The following is a 21,809-nucleotide window of genomic DNA, read 5'->3' on the forward strand; positions in this document are numbered from 1 at the left end:
GGTAGTGTTAAATGTAACACTCAGTGTTGATTTAACACTGGAGAATTTGCTGTGTAGTATGCAAAAGATCTGGGTTTCAAATATATAAAATAACAATCCAAAATGTTATCTGTGCCTGTTTGAGCTTGCCTGGCTTAATAAACCAATAGAAAAGTCAAAACTGCAAATCCCGCCCTTCTGGCACTCAAGCAAACACAAAGTATTTGAAAGGATTTTTCAAGTATTTGAACACAGGTCTGTTATGCAGTTAACTGTTATAAGTGTTGGTCCTCTCACCAGGTGGCAGTAGAGTACAGCCAGGTTAACCAATGCTGTGGCCACACTGGGGTGTTTAGGTCCAAAACTCTTCTCCCTGATGTCCAGAGCCAGCTCATACAGAGGAACAGCCTTCTCCAGCTTCCCCTGGGCAACACAAACATCTCCCCTGTCAGCCTCACGAATCAGGATAACACACAAGCTACAAGCGAATAGAATTTGAGGCGAGTGAGGAACAAGAATTCAAGATCTCTAGGTTAACGTTCAAACAGCAATGCACATAAAGTTACCAGACATGGGACGGTTGCACTCAGATTAATCCTACATCTGGAGTGGACTAAAAGCATTTGAATGTATACTTTAAACAATTTCAGCGGGGACCCCATTTTTTCCAGCAGAATTTCTGAGGAACCCATTTTTTCCAGCAGAATTTCTGAGGAACCCATTTTTTTGGCAAGTATTTCTCACAACCCCACCCCAAGTCTAAAGACACCCCCCCCACACAGACACCAAGGGTCACAATCCCGACTTCGAATACCACTGCTTTAATGTATAACTTACTCTTTGTTTTTACGCTTTATAGGGTCTGTTCAACAGCCCCATGGTGGCTTTGCTATACACGTCCCATCTCCTAAACTCACCCTGCGTTTGTAGAGCATTGCCAGGTGTTTCAGGGTGTAGGCCAGGGAGGGGTGGTCAGGGGACAGGGCTCTCTTCCGGATGTCCAGGGCTCTTTCGTACATGTCCTCAGCGGTCTCGTACTCTCTCCTCTCAGTGTGTAGGGCCGCCAAGTTGTTGAGGGACTGGGCACAGTCGGGGTGGTCCGGCCCCAACACACGCTGACGCATCTCCAGAGAACGAGTCAGGAACACTTTGGCAGCCCTGGACACAGAGAGAGGCCTCGGTTCAAATACTATTTGAAAAATCGTTAAAATACTTTAAACGTTTCTAGTGTGGCTGGAGTAGCTAGCTAGTGAAATACATTCAAAAACAAATCAAATTGAAAACCATTGGTTAAACTTTACCTTCCTTCATTTGGCAATCAAATATAATAACAGCTGTAAAGTGGAGGGTTTGAAAAAGTGAATTAAGTAAGTAAGCCTTGCGTAAGCCAGAACAACGCATTAGGGCATAAACCTGCATGTACTGTACACCCCCTTGACAGGACGCTAGTCTATGGCAGGGCCTTACCCCAAATACATCTCCTTAAAGGACAACTCCACCCAAAAAAATATATATATTTTGGTATTTGTTTCATTAGTTCATTGTTGATAGTCCCAAAATGTGTTTCATGTCAGCAATCAAGTTTTCAAAATACAGAAATCTGGCCCACATGATGCATTTGGCATCATATGATGCAAAACGCAGCATCATATGTGACCTGTTTCAGGAAGCTAGGCGTATGTCGCACATCACTACTTCAAAATGATTGTTTCTGGAACATTCATGTGCCTTAATAACAAACTTGTATGACATCTGTAAATACAAATACAATTGTTGGCTTAGCCACGGAAAAAGACAGGAACCTTCCCATTAGCAATGATTGGCTGAGATTAGGGCTGTGTCGGTCATGAAATATTGTCAGCCGGTGATTGTCAAGCAAATAACTGGTCGGTCTCACGGTAATTGACCGTTAATGAACATAAACACATTTGGCATCTCCTGGCTTCCAAACATAGCCTACAAGCCATTTAAAAAAAGCCTACAAGCCATTTTAAAAAGCCTAATAAATCCATGTAATATAGTGATAAAATAATTTATATGTTTAAAGATAATGATTAAATAATTCCACTCTGAAAACATAATTGTATGAAATTTATTAGAATTATAAAACTATAATTTAATGTGTGTAGTTTTAGTCAGAATTAGAACACTGACCTTTTGTTCCTTTTTTAGTATGTAAGCAGGGTGCAAGTGTGAAATAAATGATAAGAGGAGCTATCGACAGACGAGTTGTACTACTGTGTACAGGACATTCTGTCTCCACCCGTGGAGGGGAGAAACTGTTAGGCTTGCAGAAAAGTATGAAACACGTTGCAGATTAAAGAAACAATGTATCTGTGTAGTGGGAAAACACAGACTGTCTGAGCAAGGCGTAGCTTAAGATTTGAACTTGTTTGTGTGTGTGATAAAGACTGTGTTTGTATAATGGACTTCAGAACGTTCTCGGAAATAAACTGTACTAACCTTTCGCATAAACTGAGTCTTTGCCTAATTATTATTAAACCCATGGTCTTACAAACCTCGGGGATTGGTCAAAGCTAATGATTGTTAGTTATTATCATTGGGATTGAAAATTCTCATGACATATAGCCTACACCTTCACACTAAATCCATCATTTATTTTAGACAGATCTAATGAAACATGATATGAAGAAAATGTCGTCTATTTCAGAAGAAAATAATAGCATACTCCGAGTTGTCCTTAGCTTTACAAACAAAACAGAGTTAAAAAGGTTCTAGTCTGCCGAGAAGCGTTCATCCAGGTAGACAGACGGTCAAGAGTCTAGCTACATTTTCAGATATTATACATTTCTAATTTTGTCAGAAAGATGTTTTCATTGCAAGTTAAAGTGTACTGTTAGGTAGCTAGCAAACGTTAGCTTGCTGGCTCACTAACGTTAAGTGTATGATCTGTGTAGTAATATAATTTATATCTCAGAAAGCCATTTGCATTGCTAGTTATAGCCTAATGTTAGCTAATTTGGGATTATGGTTAATTGTTTAGCTACATGTCTAAACAAAAGACTCCACTTCGCCAGATGATAACATGACCGAATACAAACAGTATACAAACAGTGCAGCTATTCCCTCCGCAAGGCTATCAAACAAGCTAAGCGCCAGTACAGAGACAAAGTAGAATCTCAATTCAACGGCTCAGACACAAGAGGCATGTGGCAGGGTCTACAGTCAATCACGGACTACAGGAAGAAATCCAGCCCAGTCACGGACCAGGATGTCTTGCTCCCAGGCAGACTAAATAACTTTTTTGCCCGCTTTGAGGACAATACAGTGCCACTGACACGGCCTGCAACGAAAACATGCGGTCTCTCCTTCACTGCAGCCGAGGTGAGTAAGACATTTAAACGTGTTAACCCTCGCAAGGCTGCAGGCCCAGACGGCATCCCCAGCCGCGCCCTCAGAGCATGCGCAGACCAGCTGGCCGGTGTGTTTACGGACATATTCAATCAATCCCTATACCAGTCTGCTGTTCCCACATGCTTCAAGAGGGCCACCATTGTTCCTGTTCCCAAGAAAGCTAAGGTAACTGAGCTAAACGACTACCGCCCCGTAGCACTCACATCCGTCATCATGAAGTGCTTTGAGAGACTAGTCAAGGACCATATCACCTCCACCCTACCTGACACCCTAGACCCACTCCAATTTGCTTACCGCCCAAATAGGTCCACAGACGATGCAATCTCAACCACACTGCACACTGCCCTAACCCATCTGGACAAGAGGAATACCTATGTGAGAATGCTGTTCATCGACTACAGCTCGGCATTCAACACCATAGTACCCTCCAAGCTCGTCTCGACCCCGCCCTGTGCAACTGGGTACTGGACTTCCTGACGGGCCGCCCCCAGGTGGTGAGGGTAGGCAACAACATCTCCTCCCCGCTGATCCTCAACACTGGGGCCCCACAAGGGTGCGTTCTGAGCCCTCTCCTGTACTCCCTGTTCACCCACGACTGCGTGGCCACGCACGCCTCCAACTCAATCATCAAGTTTGCGGACGACACAACAGTGGTAGGCTTGATTACCAACAACGACGAGACGGCCTACAGGGAGGAGGTGAGGGCCCTCGGAGTGTGGTGTCAGGAAAATAACCTCACACTCAACGTCAACAAAACTAAGGAGATGATTGTGGACTTCAGGAAACAGCAGAGGGAACACCCCCCTATCCACATCGATGGAACAGTAGTGGAGAGGGTAGCAAGTTTTAAGTTCCTCGGCATACACATCACAGACGAACTGAATTGGTCCACTCACACAGACAGCATCGTGAAGAAGGCTGAAGAAATTTGGCTTGTCACCAAAAGCACTCACAAACTTCTACAGATGCACAATCGAGAGCATCTGCACCGCCCTCAACCGTAAGGCTCTCCAGAGGGTAGTGAGGTCTGCACAACGCATCACCGGGGGCAAACTACCTGCCCTCCAGGACACCTACACCACCCGATGTCACAGGAAGGCCATAAAGATCATCAAGGACATCAACCACCCGAGCCACTGCCTGTTCACCCCGCTATCATCCAGAAGGCGAGGTCACTACAGGTGCATCAAAGCTGGGACCGAGAGCAGCTTCTATCTCAAGGCCATCAGACTGTTAAACAGCCACCACTAACACTGAGTGGCTGCTGCCAACACACTGACACTGACTCAACTCCAGCCACTTTAATAATGGGTATTGATGGGAAATTATGTAAATATATCACTAGCCACTTTAAACAATGCTACCTTATATAATGTTACTTACCCTACATTATTCATCTCATATGCATACGTATATACTGTACTCTATATCATCGACTGTATCCTTATGTAATACATGTATCACTAGCCACTTTAAACTATGCCACTTTGTTTACATACTCATCTCATTTGTACATACTGTACTCGATACCATCTACTGTATCTTGCCTATGCTGCTCTGTACCATCACTCATTCATATATCCTTATGTACATATTCTTTATCCCCTTACACTGTGTACAAGACAGTAGTTTTGGAATTGTTAGTTAGATTACTTGTTATTACTGCATTGTCGGAACTAGAAGCACAAGCATTTCGCTACACTCGCATTAACATCTGCTAACCATGTGTATGTGACAAATAAAATTTGATTTGATTTGATTACATGACCCATCAAGTTAGCCAGGTGTGTCTGGGGGTGATTATGTGTACATGGGGGTGAACATGTCTAGACAATAGTGACCCAGACACTTAGATGTGGCTGGGAGGTGGTTATAACATTTATTTCACATGATCCATCAATTTAGACAAGTGTGTCTGGTAGGGTTGTGCCGACATGCCCATACTCGTATTCCTAATTGTATCCGTAAATTGACAGTTGATAGTCATCAAATGATACTTGTGATCGAAAAAAAAACAGAAATGTTTTAATATGCGTAAATAGATCTTTGCAAAATACCTCCCTGCGCATTCTCACTGCGAAAAAAGCTGCAGATTAGGAGCAGCGAGCGGACGGCTGGGTGTGTGTGGGTGTCTGTGAGTGCTCAGTTTGCAGTCGGCAGCCAAGTTTGCTGTTAGTCAAAATGTGCATTAGCGTTTCATCTATTTTTACTACCCTTGCCCCACTTGTTAGATATTATGCACCTTGATAGCAAACGTCATCGGCATGTGACTTACATACTAGCAATCTAAATGAGCAGACCGAAAACATGCGAGGAAAAGTGATGAGGGTAAATGATGACGCGAGTGGACGGAGAAATACAGCTTCACTCTATCCAATCAGAGCAGCAGGATCAACGTACAGCCCCGCCTTTCTCTTTACAGACAGGTAAAATAGCCAGTTTAGTTATTTAGACCACGCACATGACTGACTTAAGTCACAGAGTTTCTAAAACATATTGTACTGACACATGAGAAATATGCATGCTGGCACCTAATGACAAAAAAAAGACTTGGATCATAATCGGATCCAGAAAATTGCTTATATCCGTTACGACACTCATTTTGTGTCAACTACTTGGCACAACCCCTAGTGTCTGGGTAAGCATCATCTAATAATTTGAAAATATTTACACAATATTTTTCATCTGGAACACTTTCTATTTTTGATATTGCTAATATGCAAATACGCAACTTTAACTGGAGTTTTCCCCTATTGTAGGCTACTATTTCGTACCACTTTTAGTCTTTAAATATTTGGTTGTATACTACAGTACCTTACTCACTCTGTTAAGCGTATGGCCTCCCATGTGAATCCTTAAAGAGATGGGTGGGGCTATATTAACAATGGACTAATGAAACAAATACTAAAAGATTTCCTTTAATGCTAAATGCCAAGCAGAGGCATCATATTTCACGGGTCCCATATTTAGGGCCCTATAAATCTGTGATATTTTTTGCCTGATTCCATAGTTTTTTCCTAAATTTGATTTGCTCCTTTTTGTTTTTCCTGGTTTCTGTTTTTCGGGAAAAACAACAACATTTGATGTTTTAAGTCCACGACCATGTTTAAACCACTTTTGAGGTCTGGGAAAAATCGAATAATTTAGGATTTTGGGGTGTAGTTGCCCTTTAATGTAAGTGAGCACCAGCAAGAGACCATTGTTTGGTTAGCTATCAATATTTCTTTAGCGCTCATGTGATTGCAAAGTTCGCAAAACAAACGGCCACTGGCTTGATGGAAATAATCATGATATCACTCTGCCGGGTAGGTGTAGACTACTTTGTATCCTTAGGTTATCTTTAGCGTCATCGTTAACAGCTACCTACACAAGGTGTAGATGTGTAAGGACTGACTCACTCCAGGTTGTTCTGGAGGTAGTAGAGGACTCCCAGCTCGTTGAAGGTCTTGGCACAATCTGCTGTGTCTTTACCCAGAGTCAGCTCCTCTAACTGAAGGGCCCGCCGACGCAGCAGAGTGAAGCCATACTGCAGAGATAGAGGCACGGTCAATTCACTATTAATGTATACACATTACACACATGAACACACACACACACTAAAGCCATTTTGCAGAGAGAGTGTGTGTAATATGTGTAATATGTATGCTATGTATTAGATTTTTCATTTTAGGTGAAAATTGAAAAAAAGTGACCCAATCCTTAATTAAAGCACACACAAAAAAAGCCATAAAGCAGGAGGGACAACCAACCATGCTAATGTGTCCTCACCATATGGCCTTTCTGGCGGGCAGTCTTTTGGCGAATCCTCACAGACCTCTTCCTCAATTTCTCGGCTTGCTCATACCTGTTAACAGATGACCCATCAATAACAAAGTAACTTTACTTGAAACAGACCCACCCACACACCTCCCTTCACTCTCACTCACTCACTTGTTCTGCTTCTGGTAGAGCATGGCCAGGGAGTCCAGTTCGCGTGCGACACAGGCGTGGTCTGAGCCGTAGGCGTTCTCACTGATCTCCAGGGCCTGCTTGTAGAACTGCTCTGCATTGCCATACTTCCTCCACTGGACATAAACCCCGGCCAGCTGGTGTAGGGACAGGGCAACACTGGGGTGGTCCGGGTCCAGGGCCGTCTCCCGAATCTCCAGTGACCTCTGTAAGGGAGCTACCGCCTGGAGAAACATGGATGGACGGACGGACACGTTTATCATGTAGTGTGTCGACAGCATGACAACATACAGTGTATTTCGGAAAGTATTCAGACCCCTTCCCCCTTTCCACATTTTGTTACGTTACAGCCGTATTCTAAAATGTATTAAATATTTTTTTCCCTCTCACTCCGACAGAGCTCGCGAGTTCCTCTGTGGAGATGGGAGATCCTTCCAGAAGGACAACCATCTCTGCAGCACTCCACCAATCAGGCCTTTATGTAGAGTGGCCAGATGGAAGCCACTCCTCAGTAAAAGGCACATGACAGCCAACTTGGGAGTTAGCCAAAAGGCACCCAAAGGACTCTCAGACTATGATGAAAAAAAAAGATGAAACGAAGCGTCAGGACTGGAGGAAACCTGGCACCATCCCTACGGTGAAGCATGGTGGTGGCAGCATCATGCTGTGAGGATGTTTTTCAGCGGCAGGGACTGGGAGACTAGTTAGGATCGAGGGAAAGATGAACGGCACAAAGTACAGAGTGATCCTTGATGAAAACCTGCTCCAGAGCACTCAGGACCTCAGACTGGGGCAAAGGTTCACCTTCCAACAAGGCAATGACCATAAGCACACGGCTTCGGGACAAGTCTACGAATGTTTTTGAGTGGCCCAACCAGTGCCGACTTGAACCTTGATCGAACATCTCTGGAGAGATCTGAAAATAGCTGTGTAGCCAAGCTTGTAGTGTCATACCCAAGAAGATTTGAGGCAGTAATCACTGCCAAAGGTGCTTCAACAAAGTACTGAGTAAAGAGTCTGAATACTTATTATGTACATTTTATATGTTTTTTTTAATTTTGAATAAATTTACAAAAATGTCTAAAAACCTGTGTTTGCTTTGTCATTACGGGGTATTGTGTGTAGATTGATGAGGGGGGGGGGGAAACAATTGAATCCATTTTAGAATAAGGCTGTAACGTAAATAAATGTGGAAAAAGTCAAGGGGTCTCAATTACTGTCACGTACCCATAGATCAGAAATCCCCATTTCAAATCAATGGGTCTGTACTGGGTGGACTGGCGGTCATTTTACTACCCACTTTCTACGCACATACCTGACTGAGCAGGCCCAAGTCTTTGAGGAAGCGACCCAGTGTCTCATACAGGTTGCCCAGCCTGATCATGCTGTCCTCACTCGCACAGCTCTTCTCATAGTGCTTCAGAGAGTCAAAGTACTCAGTGGCCATGGAGCTCTTGTCTTTGCCCACATACTGCCAGTAGGCCAGCAGCTCAGAGAAATGGCCCCTAGGAACACCAACATACATATCAGAACTTTAATTGATGTTTATGGTTCCTGTTGATCTCATATATTGCACATTTTGAGTCAAGGTGAAGTCTGTGCACAGATCAATCACCGATACAAATGCCAAAAAACATAGCAGAATTTACTACTACCCAGACCAAGTCAAAACCAAAAGACACAGAAAGTAAACAGTAGAATGGCAAACAGTCTCATTGTTATATAGAAGTCTGACCTCTTGTAGAGGTTCTGGGAGACAAAGAGGTTAAGGAGGCTGAGCTGCAGCTTGGCCCTGTCCTCCTGCTGCTGGAGTAGCCAGGGCAGCTCGTCTGCCACCCGCCACGTCACCCTGTCCTGACTGAACACACACACACGTTAAATTCACACCAACACTTATTGTGTCGTCAAAGATGAACTCCAGTCACTATTGCTAATATTAATTCTATGATATAACATGATGCTGGCCATGTTACTAGTGGTTGGCCAGACCTGAGTTGCTGGCTGAAGTAGTGGATGAGCTTCTCTCTGTAGGCAGGAGAGCAGGTCCCTCCATCCATAAACTCCAGCCGGACGGCCTCCGCGGCCTAAAGCACAGAGACGGCGTCAACAGAAAGCCAGTGTGAAGCCTCTCACTTACATTTAACATCATTGAGTTTCAGAGTCGGAGAGATTATTACGCACGCACGCACACACGCACACACACACACACACACACAAACTGCAGCCAGTGGACCAAACAGGGAGATTTCAATGCTCTCATCCTATGGTGTTTGTAGGGGAGACCGAAAGCTAACCTGTAGGTGCTGGAACCTGATGAGTCCACAGCCCAGGCCTACAATACAGAGTCTCTGTAGGGTGTAGAGGAGGGAGGAGAGGACAGGCAGGCCCAGGTCTGGAAACACCGCCAGCACCTCTGACTCACTCACACCGTTGTGACTGGCACACACCAGACACAGCATCTGAGGGAGGGAATCAACACACACACACACACACACACACACAAAGGAAAGCAGAACAGATAAATCAGCTTCAACATTCTTGGGAAAACCCTTGATGTCACATTCTAAATAAAAGGCATGTGAAACTATTCCGATGGTTAGTGGTACCACAGAAGGTCCCACCCCCTGCCAAATGCAGTTAGGTGAAGGTATTGGCGGGTAACAATGTCTATTTCACAGGGCTCTACAGTAAGAGCATTACATCATCAGATTCAGAGGGGTTGGGTTAAATGTGGAGTTGAAGGCATTCAGTTGTACAACTGACTAGGTATCCCCCTTTCCCTTTTGCGATTAAAAATAGTAAAGTCCTGTATGAGCGCACATGTGCGAGTTAGGTTTATAAAAATGAGAGTATTTCTGCTATTTTGCTTCATAGCTGCTAATTGCACAAATAAATTTGAATCCTGGATTCCACCTCGCACAGAAACAATGCCTGGCATGGCTGTGCGCAATGAGTGAAGTGCTGATATAAAAGTTGGTCTAATTTAAAAAGTGAGACTTTGACCTCATGCTTCTTGGCTATTTACACTGTTTTGTTCACAAGTTGGGTAGTTTTTCAACATTAGTTTGACTCTGCTGCTTCAACGAAGTGACTTCCTAGTCAGATCCCAAATCTCACACACACGTGACAGGACTCGAGTGTCCCCGATACATTTACATGAACATTTGAGTAATTTAGTAGACGCGCTTATCCAGAGCGACTTACATTAGTGAGTACATACATTATTATACTTTTGTCGTACTGGTCTCCCGTGGGAATCGAACCCACAACCCAGGCGCTGCATGCTCTACCACAGTAACCTCCCGCCCTTAAAACGGGCCAGCTGAACATTTTGTCTCTGATATTCTGTTAATTAAAAGACTCGGGTCACAAAAAAAATTCAATGAAATTGAGCATTATACCACATTACTTCTTACTAACAAATGTATTGTTTTAGAAACATTTCCAAGCATGGTCATCTGTTTGTGTTTTTTGATGCAACAACAAAAAATGTTGGCTGGTAAAAATCTGAGTGGCTGGCATTTAAATTAAAAACGTTTTTATTTTATTTTTTTAATCTACCTGGCCCAGTGGACCAAGCTGGTGGACCAAAAAGTACATTTTAGGCCCTGGTCTTCATCCCAAATGGCATCCTATTCCCTATATTATGCACTACTTTTGACCATGTACTTTTTTCTTCTTTCACCCCCCCTCTTTTCGCCCCAATTTTTCATATCCAATTACGATCTTGTCTCATTGCTGCAACTCCCCAACGGGCTCGGGAGAGGCGAAAGTCGAGTCATGCGTCCTCCAAACCGCGCTCCTTAACACCCACCCGCTTAACCCGGAAGCCAGACGCACCAATGTGTCGGAGGAAACACTGTTCAACTGACAACCGGAGTCAGCCTGCAGGCGACCCAGCCCGCCACAAGGAGTCACTAGAGCGCGATGAGCCAAGTAAAGCCCCCCAGCCAAACCCTCCCCTAACCCGGACAACGCTGGGCCAATTGTACACCGCCCTATGGGACTACCGGGCACGGGCAGATTGTGACACAGCCTGGGTCCGAACCCAGGTCTGTGGTGATACCTCAAGCACTGCAATGCAGTGCCTTAGACCGCTGCGCCACTAGGGGGGCGTTGAAATGCAACAACGTTGCTGAGAATTTTCTTGCACAGCCGGAAATGCAAACCTGTAGTGTATTTGAGTTTCAAAAAGGCTTCTAAAGTTTGTAATTTCTACAGAAATTTCAGACTAGATTTGCCCTAACAAAAAATGTATCAACCCCTACAAAAATGTCCATTGATTATAGTCCAAATAATAATTCACATTTCCTGTTGCTGCAGGATTATTTTCCTGCTGTTGCAAATGAAGATCCTACATCTGCAGTGGTGAAGGATCGTGATGGTCCCTTACCTCTCTCATGACGTGTCTCTCCCCGTCTGTGCTGAGAGAATCTAACTCCACCTTGAGGCCCAATCTGTACAGAGACATGGTGTCCTGACACAGCAGACACTGCTCTAGAGTCCTCTCCAACGACCAGGCACACCTACAGCTGGGACACAACGCAACACATCTATAGACAATACCACACACACACACACGCACACACACAAAGAGACATGCCCACACACACACACACAAAGAGACACGCCCACACACACACAGTTTACTCACTTGGTGATCATCTTGGCTAGCAGGGTGACATACAGGGCGTTACATGTGGATGCAGAGCGACAGTGTCTCTCCAGTTTCTTATCCTGTTGAACGGACAGACGCTCAGCCACCGTTTGACACACACAGATCCTCTCGTCATGGGAGTTAAAAGGGGGAAGTGCAGTATTCTACTAATTGATGTTAGATGGTTCCCCACCCGGAAAGTAGTCAATGAACCAGAATAAACTGTAATCCATGGTTTGATTCTTTTGAAAACAGCCACTACAAACTTCAGCTAATTTTAAACACCGCTAGCTAATAATCTAATGGGAGTGATGGGGGCATGCGGTGCCTGTTAAAAATTGCATGGTCAAATAAACTCAATTATTTGGTTTGATGTACATGACTTAAAAGGTGATTTGGCCTTTTCTTTTTTACACTGAACTTCCAGTAGTAACAAAGTGATATCAGTTTAACACCCACCTGGTCTTTAGTGAGTTTGACGTCAGCTGCCAGGCACTCTGTGTTGATGACACTCTTCACCTCTCTGGGGTTCAGGGGGTCCAAGTGGAGGGTGGGCCACAGTCTGGAAAACAACAGTCATATCACACAATCACTATTAGGCCACAATACATAGGCATTACACAGGAACCTTATATCATACCCCAAAATACATAGGCACTACATAGGCCACACAATACATATCTATGACATTATACATAGGTGTACCTTCTTCCAGGCATTACTCAGGCACTACATTAGCATGACATATGTTGACATAGGACTGATCTGGAGTCATTTTGTATGGACTAACTGCCAAATTGTGTACTCTACCTCCAGGCCTGGGGACAAGTCTCCACGTTGACAGACACCACCACTCTGACGTTGACCGGCAGGGGGTCAATCAGCCACTTCATGTGCCTCTCTGCTTGCTGAGGGAAAATACAGTAGAATATCAAAAGATACAAACCTCAGAGTAACAAACTGACCTGTTAACTGACAATATCAAAACAGGGACGTCTGGGGACATTCTATGTGCCGTAAATGTTAATTACACGTTGCTAAAAACACATCCAATATTTACAGTATCTGGCTAAATGATTCGAAAACCCGTGTTAAAAAAAAAAAAAAGTGAATTTCAAAGTTACAGACATTTCAGTGTTCCCGAACGACCTCCATCCCCCGACGCGTTTGCCTCTCTACGGTCTTACTGTGGCAGTAGCCTAGTACCTGTATCTGGTCAATGGAGTCGATGATGATGATGATGTTGCCTTGGTGTCTGGAAGACAGTCTCTCTAGCCAGCGAGGGAACTCCTCGAGGATTTTGGAGGGGTCCATGGATAACCCAGAGATGGACCAGAAATGCTGCAGCAGCTTGACAGTGAGGCGTTTAATAATGAGTACAGGCTCAGAGCTGGTGGAAAGAGGTCGCCCCACAAAATGGTACAGGAACAACGTGTTGGGGGAGTGCTTCTGCTGCAGCTCAATCCTGGAGGAAGAATTGAGTTGATTGATTATTAAAACACTTAAGGTCAAATAATGTAAAAGGTCGTTTTTAAATGGATAATGGCTGAGCTCTTACCATTTGGACAGCAGGAGAGACTTCCCAGAGCCGGGTCCCCCTGATACCAGCAGTGGAGGGGTGGGAGGAGGGGCTGCCACCATGTCATTCAGACGATCTATGTACTGAGGACAGAGCATGACATCACCCGTCATGCAGAAGCTCCTCTCAACCCACACAAGCAACCGTTATTACTAAAGTTAACACTCATCTATTACACTTTATCACTGCTAGTCATCATTTGGAATATTCCACCTGAAAAGGGATATTTTACTCAAAAACGTATATTTGAGTATTTTGTTGATTTGTCCACTGGTAACGCATTCCAAAGTTTTCAAAATAGCGCATGTTCAGTACAGAGGAGAAACCGTGACGATGATATGCAAATTCAACAACGAGTAAAATAACCCTTTAGTCACAAAATCCTATAAATAAAATCATGCCTTCCTACTGAGCTAGAGAGAGAGAGACCCACCTTCTGGAAGCCCAGTTGAGCTGCGGCGCTGCAGGCTTGCTGATAGGCCTCGATCTGCTCCTGCTCATCATGCAGGTCCCACAGCACGTCCCCCGAATCCTCCTCGCGCCCCTCGTCTATCCCCGAATCCTTACCGTCCACGTCGCTGCCCTCCAAACCCAGCAGTTCCTGTCAGAGAGGGAGGGAGAGAGACAAAGGTATACTACACTCTTAGAAAAAAGGGTTCCAAAAGGGTTCTTCTGCTGTCCCCATAGGAGAACCCCTTTGGGTTCCAGGTAGAACCCTTTTGGGTTCCATGTAGAACTTTCCGTGGAAAGGGTTTTTACATGGAACCCAAAAGGGCTACCTGGAACCAAAAAGGTTCTACCTGGAACTAAAAAGGGTTTTTCAAAGGGTTCTCCTATGGGGACAGCTGAAGAACCCATTTCAGGTTATTTTTTCCCCACCTAAGAGTGTATCTAGTATAGTGCACTACTTTTGACCTGGCCCCCTAGGGTTTGTAGGCCTACCTGTTTGATTACTTTCTCCAGCTGAGTATAGATCATAGACGCTCCTTCCTCTGGGGAGCCACCATGGTCCACTACCTATGAAAGTGGCACAGCGGTATAATAGCCAGGCTATAGGACATTCTTACACCATGGAATCTTCAGTTCTGATATTGTCATAAAACACAATACGACAATTTCTGCCAGTAGAACAAATCAATCTTTGCGTATCATAAACACAACTGCCAGTTCCTTATTCTACCCCTCTGTATATGTATACATAGTGGAATGAATATCATATATTTAATATATGACATATAACATATGAATATCTGGAACTGGCATACTCAGCTGAAGATTTTCAGGTGTTGGGGCAGAAGGTAGCCTAGCGTTTAAAACTGTTTGGCCAGTAACCGAAAGGGCGCTGGTTCGAATCCCTGAGCATACTAGGTGAAAAATATGTTGATGTCCTTTTGGGAAATATAAATCAAATGTTATTTGTCACGTGCCGAATAGAACAGGTGTAGTAGACCTTACCGTGAAATGCTCACTTACAAGCCCTTAACCAACAATGCAGTTCAATAAACAGAGTTCAGGAAATATTTACTAAATAAACTAAAGTGAAAAAAATATATGTTTTCCGAAAGTAACAAGAAAATGACATAACAATAACGAGGCTACATACAGCGTGTACCGGTACCGAGTCAATGTGCGAGGGTACAGGTTAGTTGAGGTCATTTGTAAAGTGACTATGCATAGATAATAAACAGCGAGTAGCAGCAGTGTAAGAACAAGTCTTTGAAAATGTTTTGAGCCTTCCTCTGACACCGCCTAGTATATAGGTCCTGGATGGCAGGAGGCTTGGCCCCAGTGATGTACTGGGCCGTACGCACTAACCTCCGTAGCGCATTACGGTCAAACGCCAAGCAGTTGCCATACCAGGCAGTGATGCAACAGGTCAGGATGCTCTCGAGCAAGGCACTTAACCCTAATTGCTAAATGTTGTGTTTTCCATACGCAAAGATAGATTTGTTCTATTGATTTCATTACTGACATAGGCCAGTGAAGGAGGAGAGAGTAAAAGGTAGGAAGGAATTGCAAGTCAGAAAAGCAATGGGTTGGATTCTAACTCATGTCGACTCTGGTATACATGTGTGCCGCAGACACTAACCGCTGGACCACACAGACCACATCCGTATGCCATTGGCTACCTTGACTTTGGCTGCCTTGTCTGCGGCGTTGACCCGCTCCAGCAGTTGCCTGGTTGGGCCGCTGAGAGGGTGGTCCTCCACAGTCCTGAGGTAGAGTACCAGGGGATGACCGTCTGGGTTCTTCACAAAGGCCTCCTCCGCATCCTCCAACACACAACTACACACGCACAGAGAGAGTAACACACTATAACCTGTTAGAACATGTTAGAACATGCTATAGCCTATAACAGCAGCACTTCACATCCCTTTAACCTGGTAGTGCAGAAGAGAGGGAGCCACAGAGAAACTAAAGAGGTGTCCCTGCCTGCGTCCCAATTGGCACCCTATTCCCTATACAGGGCACTACTCTTGACCGGGGCCCATGGATGGGTTGGTTGCTTAGCAACGAAACCGAAGGGTGTGCAACTGTGGGTCAAAATAGACGGGGTTGGCTTAGATTGTAGACCGCATGTAAACTATATTTTGTCTCTAATATTTATTTAAATGAGCAATTGTTGTCTATAAAATACATCATTACAGTTGCTGGTTAGCTAGCTAGCAAATTGTAGCCATATTAGCATTGTTGTGACATCAGTCAAAACACCTAAAAACAGACATGTTATCAAGAACAAGACGAAACGAGTCACCTACGATTCCCCACATGGCAGCGTCTTGTCATTGTTGCTAGTTATCTGACCAACCAGAATCACAACACACTGCCTTCTGCCCCGTTGAAGCGGGTGCATTGTTTCATGACGTTGTCAGCAGTACGTGGTCAAACAGTAGTTATACAGGGAACCACTGACCTAGTGATGGAGGATTTAAGAAGGAGCACACACACAGAGCTCCGCTCCATCTCCTGTCTGCGTTCCAGGGCATAGGAGGCTGCACTCTCCTCAGGGAAACAGATGTTCAGGTAGAAATGGCCCAGCCCCTCACACAGACTCCGCAGCCTAGGAGAGTAGCTCTGGGAAGGAAAGGAGACAGAAATGAGATAGGAAGAGAAAGGAAGAGAAAGAAAGAGAGAGAAGTGAAGAGAGATGTGTTATATAGCTAGATAAAAAAGTACTTACGGGTGAATTCATTGTGGGGAAGTAAATTAAGCTAGCGCGGTAGACGCTAGTACTTTTCAGACCCGGCTAGTAGAAAATGTGAGAAGAACACAGATTTTGGAACCTTGGCTAGTAGAATTCCAAGCTGGTCTACGAGTCGAGCTGGTCAGTGCCCCAAATCCTTAAAGGGATAGGTCACCTGAAAACATTTGAGTGAACTATCCTTTCATTTCAATCCCTGGTGTACCAGTACCTGGGTGAAGATGTCCAGCTCAGCCTGTGTCTCCTGAGTCGAGATCAGGTAGCAGCGCACCGTGTTGCTCCATAATGCCTGGGACACGTGAGGAGACACCTGCAGCAGACTGGCCACAGCAGCATCCCAGTCATCTGAAAGATACACACACATAATACTAATACTATATAGTATACACACACACACACACACACACACACACACACCCTCTGCCAATTACTTTTCAACAAGCTTGCAGCAATTAACCCACTTGAACACAAAATGGCCGATAGCACTAACCCACCCCATAGCCTTTGTGTTCCAAGTGTATGACCACATAGTCGCTAAGATTCTGTACCAGTTGTGTGGAGTGGCCTAAACAATAGCTTTCACCCTCTAAAGAACACGTTTATATACACAAAACATATACAGTATACAACCAGCTGAGACACCAAGGCTCAAATACATACAACTGTGTAAAGATCAAACCCTTGCTTGCTTACCTCTGCTGACATTGGCAAATGGGCCCTCCACATCGCACAAGCTGTGAGCAAACTCTGGTCCTCTGAAGGTCTGCTGCAGTTGCATCATGCTGCCCATAGAGGGCTCACTACCCAGCACTCCACCACCCCAGTAATCACACGGAGTCCCTGCAGCTTGAGACAGGCAAATTACAGACGACTACGTCAGCTTTTTGAGTAACTGACGTTTGAGGAATTGAGACGATTGTGAAGCGTTACTTGGTTGATACTTTGACAAGTTTTAAGTAAACTGTTCAGCAATTTTGGTAAAATCTGGATTTTTTAATAGTTTAATTGCACTATTCGTTTCCCCATTTGACTGCATTGAGCTACTGGATGCTGGAATTGCCATATTCATTCCTATGGGGCCCTGCATGTGTGAGATGCAGGGTGGCCTTAAAGATAAAACGAATGTCGGCTGTACTCAGTAGATCCCCTGCGACGAACGGTGGCGATTCAACATGTAGAATTTGTGGGAAATGGGGAGAAAAAAAAAAGACACCCGCTGCTTTTAACCGTTCGTCGGCACAATCTGTTTTGTCCTTTACCTGTGACAGTGGTGTGGTTGTCATCGTCATCCGAGTCGTCCGGGTCGTACACCATGATGCCCTGAGCTTGCAGCTGCTGTAGCTTGGCCTCCAAGTCCCTCTTGGCTCGCAGCAGGTCCTGGATCTCCTTCTCTTTGGTCTCCCGGAAGATCTGACATTTAGAGAAGATTCTTGTAGTTTTTTAAAAATATATATGTTAAGGTATTTAACAATTTTCTTGAACAGATAGAGAATGATAGTGGGGAAAGAAAGAGAAAGGTTGAGTCAAAGAGCAGTAGGCCGGATTTGAATCTGTGCTGACACCGTAGACGTGTGTGCTGGAGGCTACGGCATTACCGCTAGACTAGCCAGGCCAAAGGGGAGAATGTTATGGTTTCATAATGATGAGCCGTAGGTTAAGTAGCTGACTTGAGATCAGAAGGTTGCCGGTTCAAATCTCAGATGGAACATCACACTAGGGTATTGTTACCCCCTACTCTCTATTATGTGCCCTACTGTGTGTTTGCCTGGGAGTAACAGCTATCTATTGGGGATACCTTAAACTGCCGTTTGACTTTGTCCCTGTCGTGCTCAAAGGTGGCGGCTCTCTCCATGGCTTGGTACTTAGCCTCTAGGGCACTCTCCTTCTCTCTCAGGATCTTTTGGTAGGTCTTCTGCAGAGCCTGGAAGAAACGTGATGATCATCACTGTTAGTGACAAGTAGTACAATAAGATTCCATGGCCAGAGAAGACCTGATCCTAGATCAGCACTCTTATTATGAGATGCTTGATACATGGCCCCTGAACTGGACTCTTGATAGAGGAAATCAAAAGACAGGCTATTGTCTACCTACCTTGCCCATGCATTGTAAAAGTTATGGGCCTGTATTCACAAAGAATCTCAGAACAGGGGAATCTTAAGACTCTGATCTAGGATCAGTTGTGCATTTTAGATCAGAATGAATAAGATGAGGCTATATGGACAGAAGGTACATTTACATCACATTTTAGTTATTTAGCAGACGGTATTATCCAGAGCGACTTACAGAGTGCATACATTTTCGTACTAAATGTCAACCCTTTTTAAACAGTGGCCCTGCTCTCACCTGCAGCTCAGCTCTCAGCCTCTTGTTCTCCTCGTCCAGCTTGGCCTCCTTCTTCTGCATGGAGGTGATCTCATTGTTCTTGCTAACCCGGAAAATCTCATACTCCTTACGGAGCCGTTCGTATTCGGCGGTGTACTCCAGGTCCACAGAGCCTGTGGATTTGAAGCTGGCTCCAATCACCCTGGGCCCTCGGCGAAAGGAGCTCCGCAGGAGGCGGGCTTTAGGTTTGACCTCCACAGGTATCTCACAGGCCTCCCCACCCTCGCCCCCATACGCATCCTCTATCACCTCCCCAGGGCTCACCAGGGAGGAGGCTGTACCCATGGTGATGGTGGCTCTGGACCAGGCACTCCACAGTGGCCTTCCTGAACTAAACCTTCCGGATGGTCATTCCTGCTCCTAGGGATGAAGCCAGTGATTGGCATGTCATTGGCTGCAACACGCAGGACGGGGAGTGATGACCGAAAAAGTATGTCTTAGCGAGCTAGCTAGCAACCAAATAAATTAAGGGATAATGAATGCATATGGTGGGGATATATTATAGTAACCGATAATGCACGTGACCAAATGTAGCAACAACAACAACAAAAATAGAAACCGCTTGCCAGTGAATGTGACAACATTTACGTTTGCATTGATTTTAACTCTGGTCCAGGGCGCAACAACATCTCGCGCTGCAACTTCGCTTCTGGTCACGACCTATTTTTAGTATGCGACACGTAGCTTTAACATAACGTTAACGTTAGTTACATCAGTTGTAATGGTGCTAGCTAACATTAGATATCTCGTTAGCTAGCTAACGGTACCTAACATTACCTGTTATGGCAAGAACGGGTGAGACGAAGATGGAGCCAGATGTGACTGGCTTGCACAGACATTATGGACTGTCTATGGCACGTACCTAGCTAACGTTAGATAGCAATACTATTTAGCTCTTATGGACCTAGTTATATTTCGAATAGTTGGCTAGCATATTGAATGATTCCGATTGCTTTTTTCGAAAGGAGTCCAATAAATACTCACACACAGCTATCCCCGTGGCGTAGCTTCTTCCTGGCTGCCCTGGTAACAAGATATCCTCCCTACGGGTCCTCACCGAAGTCAAAGTAATTTGCGAATCACCCCCCCTAAAAACATATCTCAAGGCTGTATCCCAAACACAGAAATACCTCAGGCTTCTGCTCAGGCTCACTGGGTGGATACATTAGGGAGGCTGTTCATTCGGAAGGAATACAGTTTTCTGGCATCTTTTTATGTGATGGTAATACACACTTTTACTATTTGGAAGAATGTAATAAATTGCCCCAGACGGCATCCCTAGCCGCGTCTTCAGAGCATGCGCAGACCAGCTGGCCGGAGTGTTTACGGGCATATTCAATCTCTTGCTGTTCCTACGTACTTGAAAATGTCCACCATTGTTCCGGTACCCAAGAAAGAAAAGGTAACTGAACTAAATTACTATCGCCCCGTAGCACTCACTTCTGTCATCACGAAGCGCTTTGAGAGACTGGTCAAGGATCATATCATCTCTACTTTACCTGAAACCCCCCCAATAGATCCACAGACGATGCAATCGTCATCACACTTCCCTATTCCACCTGGACAAGAGGAATACCTATGTAAGAATGCTGTTCATTGACTATTGCTCAGCATTCAACACCATAGTACCCTCCGAGCCCATCATTAAGCTTGAGGCCATAGGCCTGAACCACGCCCTGTGCAACTGGGTCCTGGACTTCCTGATGGGCCGCCCCCCTAGGTGTTGAAGGTAGGAAACAACACCTCCACTTCGCTGATCCTCAACTCTTGGGCCCCACAAGGATGTGTGCTCAGCCCCCTCCTGTACTCCCTGTTCACCCATGACTGCGTGACCACACCCGTCCAACTCAATCATCAAGTGTGCAGACGAGACAAACGGTTGTAGGCCTGATTGCCAACAATAACGAGAGCCTACAGGGAGGAGGTGAGGGCCCTGGGAGTGTGGTGCCAAGAAAATAACCTCTCACCCAGCATCAACAAAACAAAGGAGTAGTTCAGGAAACAGCAGGGAGCAAGCCCCTATCCACTTTTAGGGGACCGCACATCACTGACGATCTGAAATGGTCCAACAACATGTAACAGTTTAGCTTCCGTCCCCTCGCCCGACCCGGGCTCCCTCTGCACACATCAACAACAGTCACCCACTAAGCATCTTTACCCATCGCTCCACAAAAGCTGTGGCCCTTGCAGAGCAAGGGGAACAACTACTTCAGGTCTCAGAGCGAGTGACGTCACCTGATTGAAACGCTATTAGTGCGCACCACCGCTAACTAGCTAGCCATTTCACATCAGTTACACTCACCCCCCTTTTTGACCTCCTCCTTTTCCGCAGCAACCAGTGATCCGGGTCAACAGCATCAATGTAACAGTTTAGCTTTCGTCCGTCCCCTTGCCCCGACCCGGGCTCGGACCAGGGACCCTCTGCACACATCAACAACTGACACCCACGAAGCATCGTTACCCATCGCTCCACAAAAGCAGAGCAAGGGGAACAACTACTTCAGGTCTCAGAGCGAGTGACGTCACCCTATTGAAACGCTATTAGCGTGCACCACCGCTAACTAGCTAGCCATTTCACATCAGTTACACACACAGACAGTGTGGTGAAGAAGGCTCAACAGTGACTCTTCAACCTCAAGAGGCTGAAGAAATTTGTCTTGGCACCTAAAACCCTCACAAACTTTTA

At 45.2% G+C, this 21,809-nt stretch overlaps 1 protein-coding gene and 1 long non-coding RNA gene across 5 annotated transcripts in view; one reads left to right on the forward strand and one right to left on the reverse strand.

Annotated features, from left to right (window-relative positions):
- Positions 1–20,422, reverse strand: part of nphp3 (nephronophthisis 3) — a 26,356-nt gene extending 5,934 nt beyond the window's left edge. The window contains exons 1-25 of one of the 4 annotated variants that reach the window (XM_021563005.3): positions 20,108–20,344; positions 19,085–19,483; positions 18,536–18,661; positions 18,000–18,150; positions 17,434–17,586; positions 16,952–17,085; positions 16,453–16,613; positions 15,668–15,824; positions 14,481–14,555; positions 13,972–14,139; positions 13,518–13,621; positions 13,166–13,424; positions 12,770–12,867; positions 12,419–12,521; positions 11,957–12,039; positions 11,696–11,834; positions 9,597–9,761; positions 9,292–9,386; positions 9,038–9,160; positions 8,618–8,807; positions 7,285–7,526; positions 7,123–7,198; positions 6,753–6,880; positions 897–1,137; positions 277–402 (exon numbers count right to left, since the gene is read on the reverse strand). In XM_021563005.3, coding sequence (XP_021418680.2) covers positions 277–402; positions 897–1,137; positions 6,753–6,880; positions 7,123–7,198; positions 7,285–7,526; positions 8,618–8,807; positions 9,038–9,160; positions 9,292–9,386; positions 9,597–9,761; positions 11,696–11,834; positions 11,957–12,039; positions 12,419–12,521; positions 12,770–12,867; positions 13,166–13,424; positions 13,518–13,621; positions 13,972–14,139; positions 14,481–14,555; positions 15,668–15,824; positions 16,453–16,613; positions 16,952–17,085; positions 17,434–17,586; positions 18,000–18,150; positions 18,536–18,661; positions 19,085–19,408 — 3,621 coding nt within the window. In that variant the 5' untranslated portion in view covers positions 19,409–19,483; positions 20,108–20,344. Of the gene's footprint in view, positions 1–276; positions 403–896; positions 1,138–6,752; positions 6,881–7,122; positions 7,199–7,284; positions 7,527–8,617; positions 8,808–9,037; positions 9,161–9,291; positions 9,387–9,596; positions 9,762–11,695; positions 11,856–11,956; positions 12,040–12,418; positions 12,522–12,769; positions 12,868–13,165; positions 13,425–13,517; positions 13,622–13,971; positions 14,140–14,480; positions 14,556–15,667; positions 15,825–16,452; positions 16,614–16,951; positions 17,086–17,433; positions 17,587–17,999; positions 18,151–18,535; positions 18,662–19,084 lie in introns of those variants that run through there. The other 3 variants (XM_090199892.1, XM_090199893.1, XR_016486642.1) reach the window with 3 other exon arrangements.
- The window catches only part of LOC149977435 (uncharacterized), a 171,295-nt gene that overhangs the window by 65,387 nt on the left and 84,099 nt on the right, over positions 1–21,809 (forward strand). The window lies entirely within an intron of this gene.

Source organism: Oncorhynchus mykiss, chromosome 15, assembly GCF_057628025.1.
Source record: "Oncorhynchus mykiss isolate SJ-2025 chromosome 15, ASM5762802v1, whole genome shotgun sequence".
Classification (NCBI taxonomy): domain Eukaryota; kingdom Metazoa; phylum Chordata; class Actinopteri; order Salmoniformes; family Salmonidae; genus Oncorhynchus; species Oncorhynchus mykiss.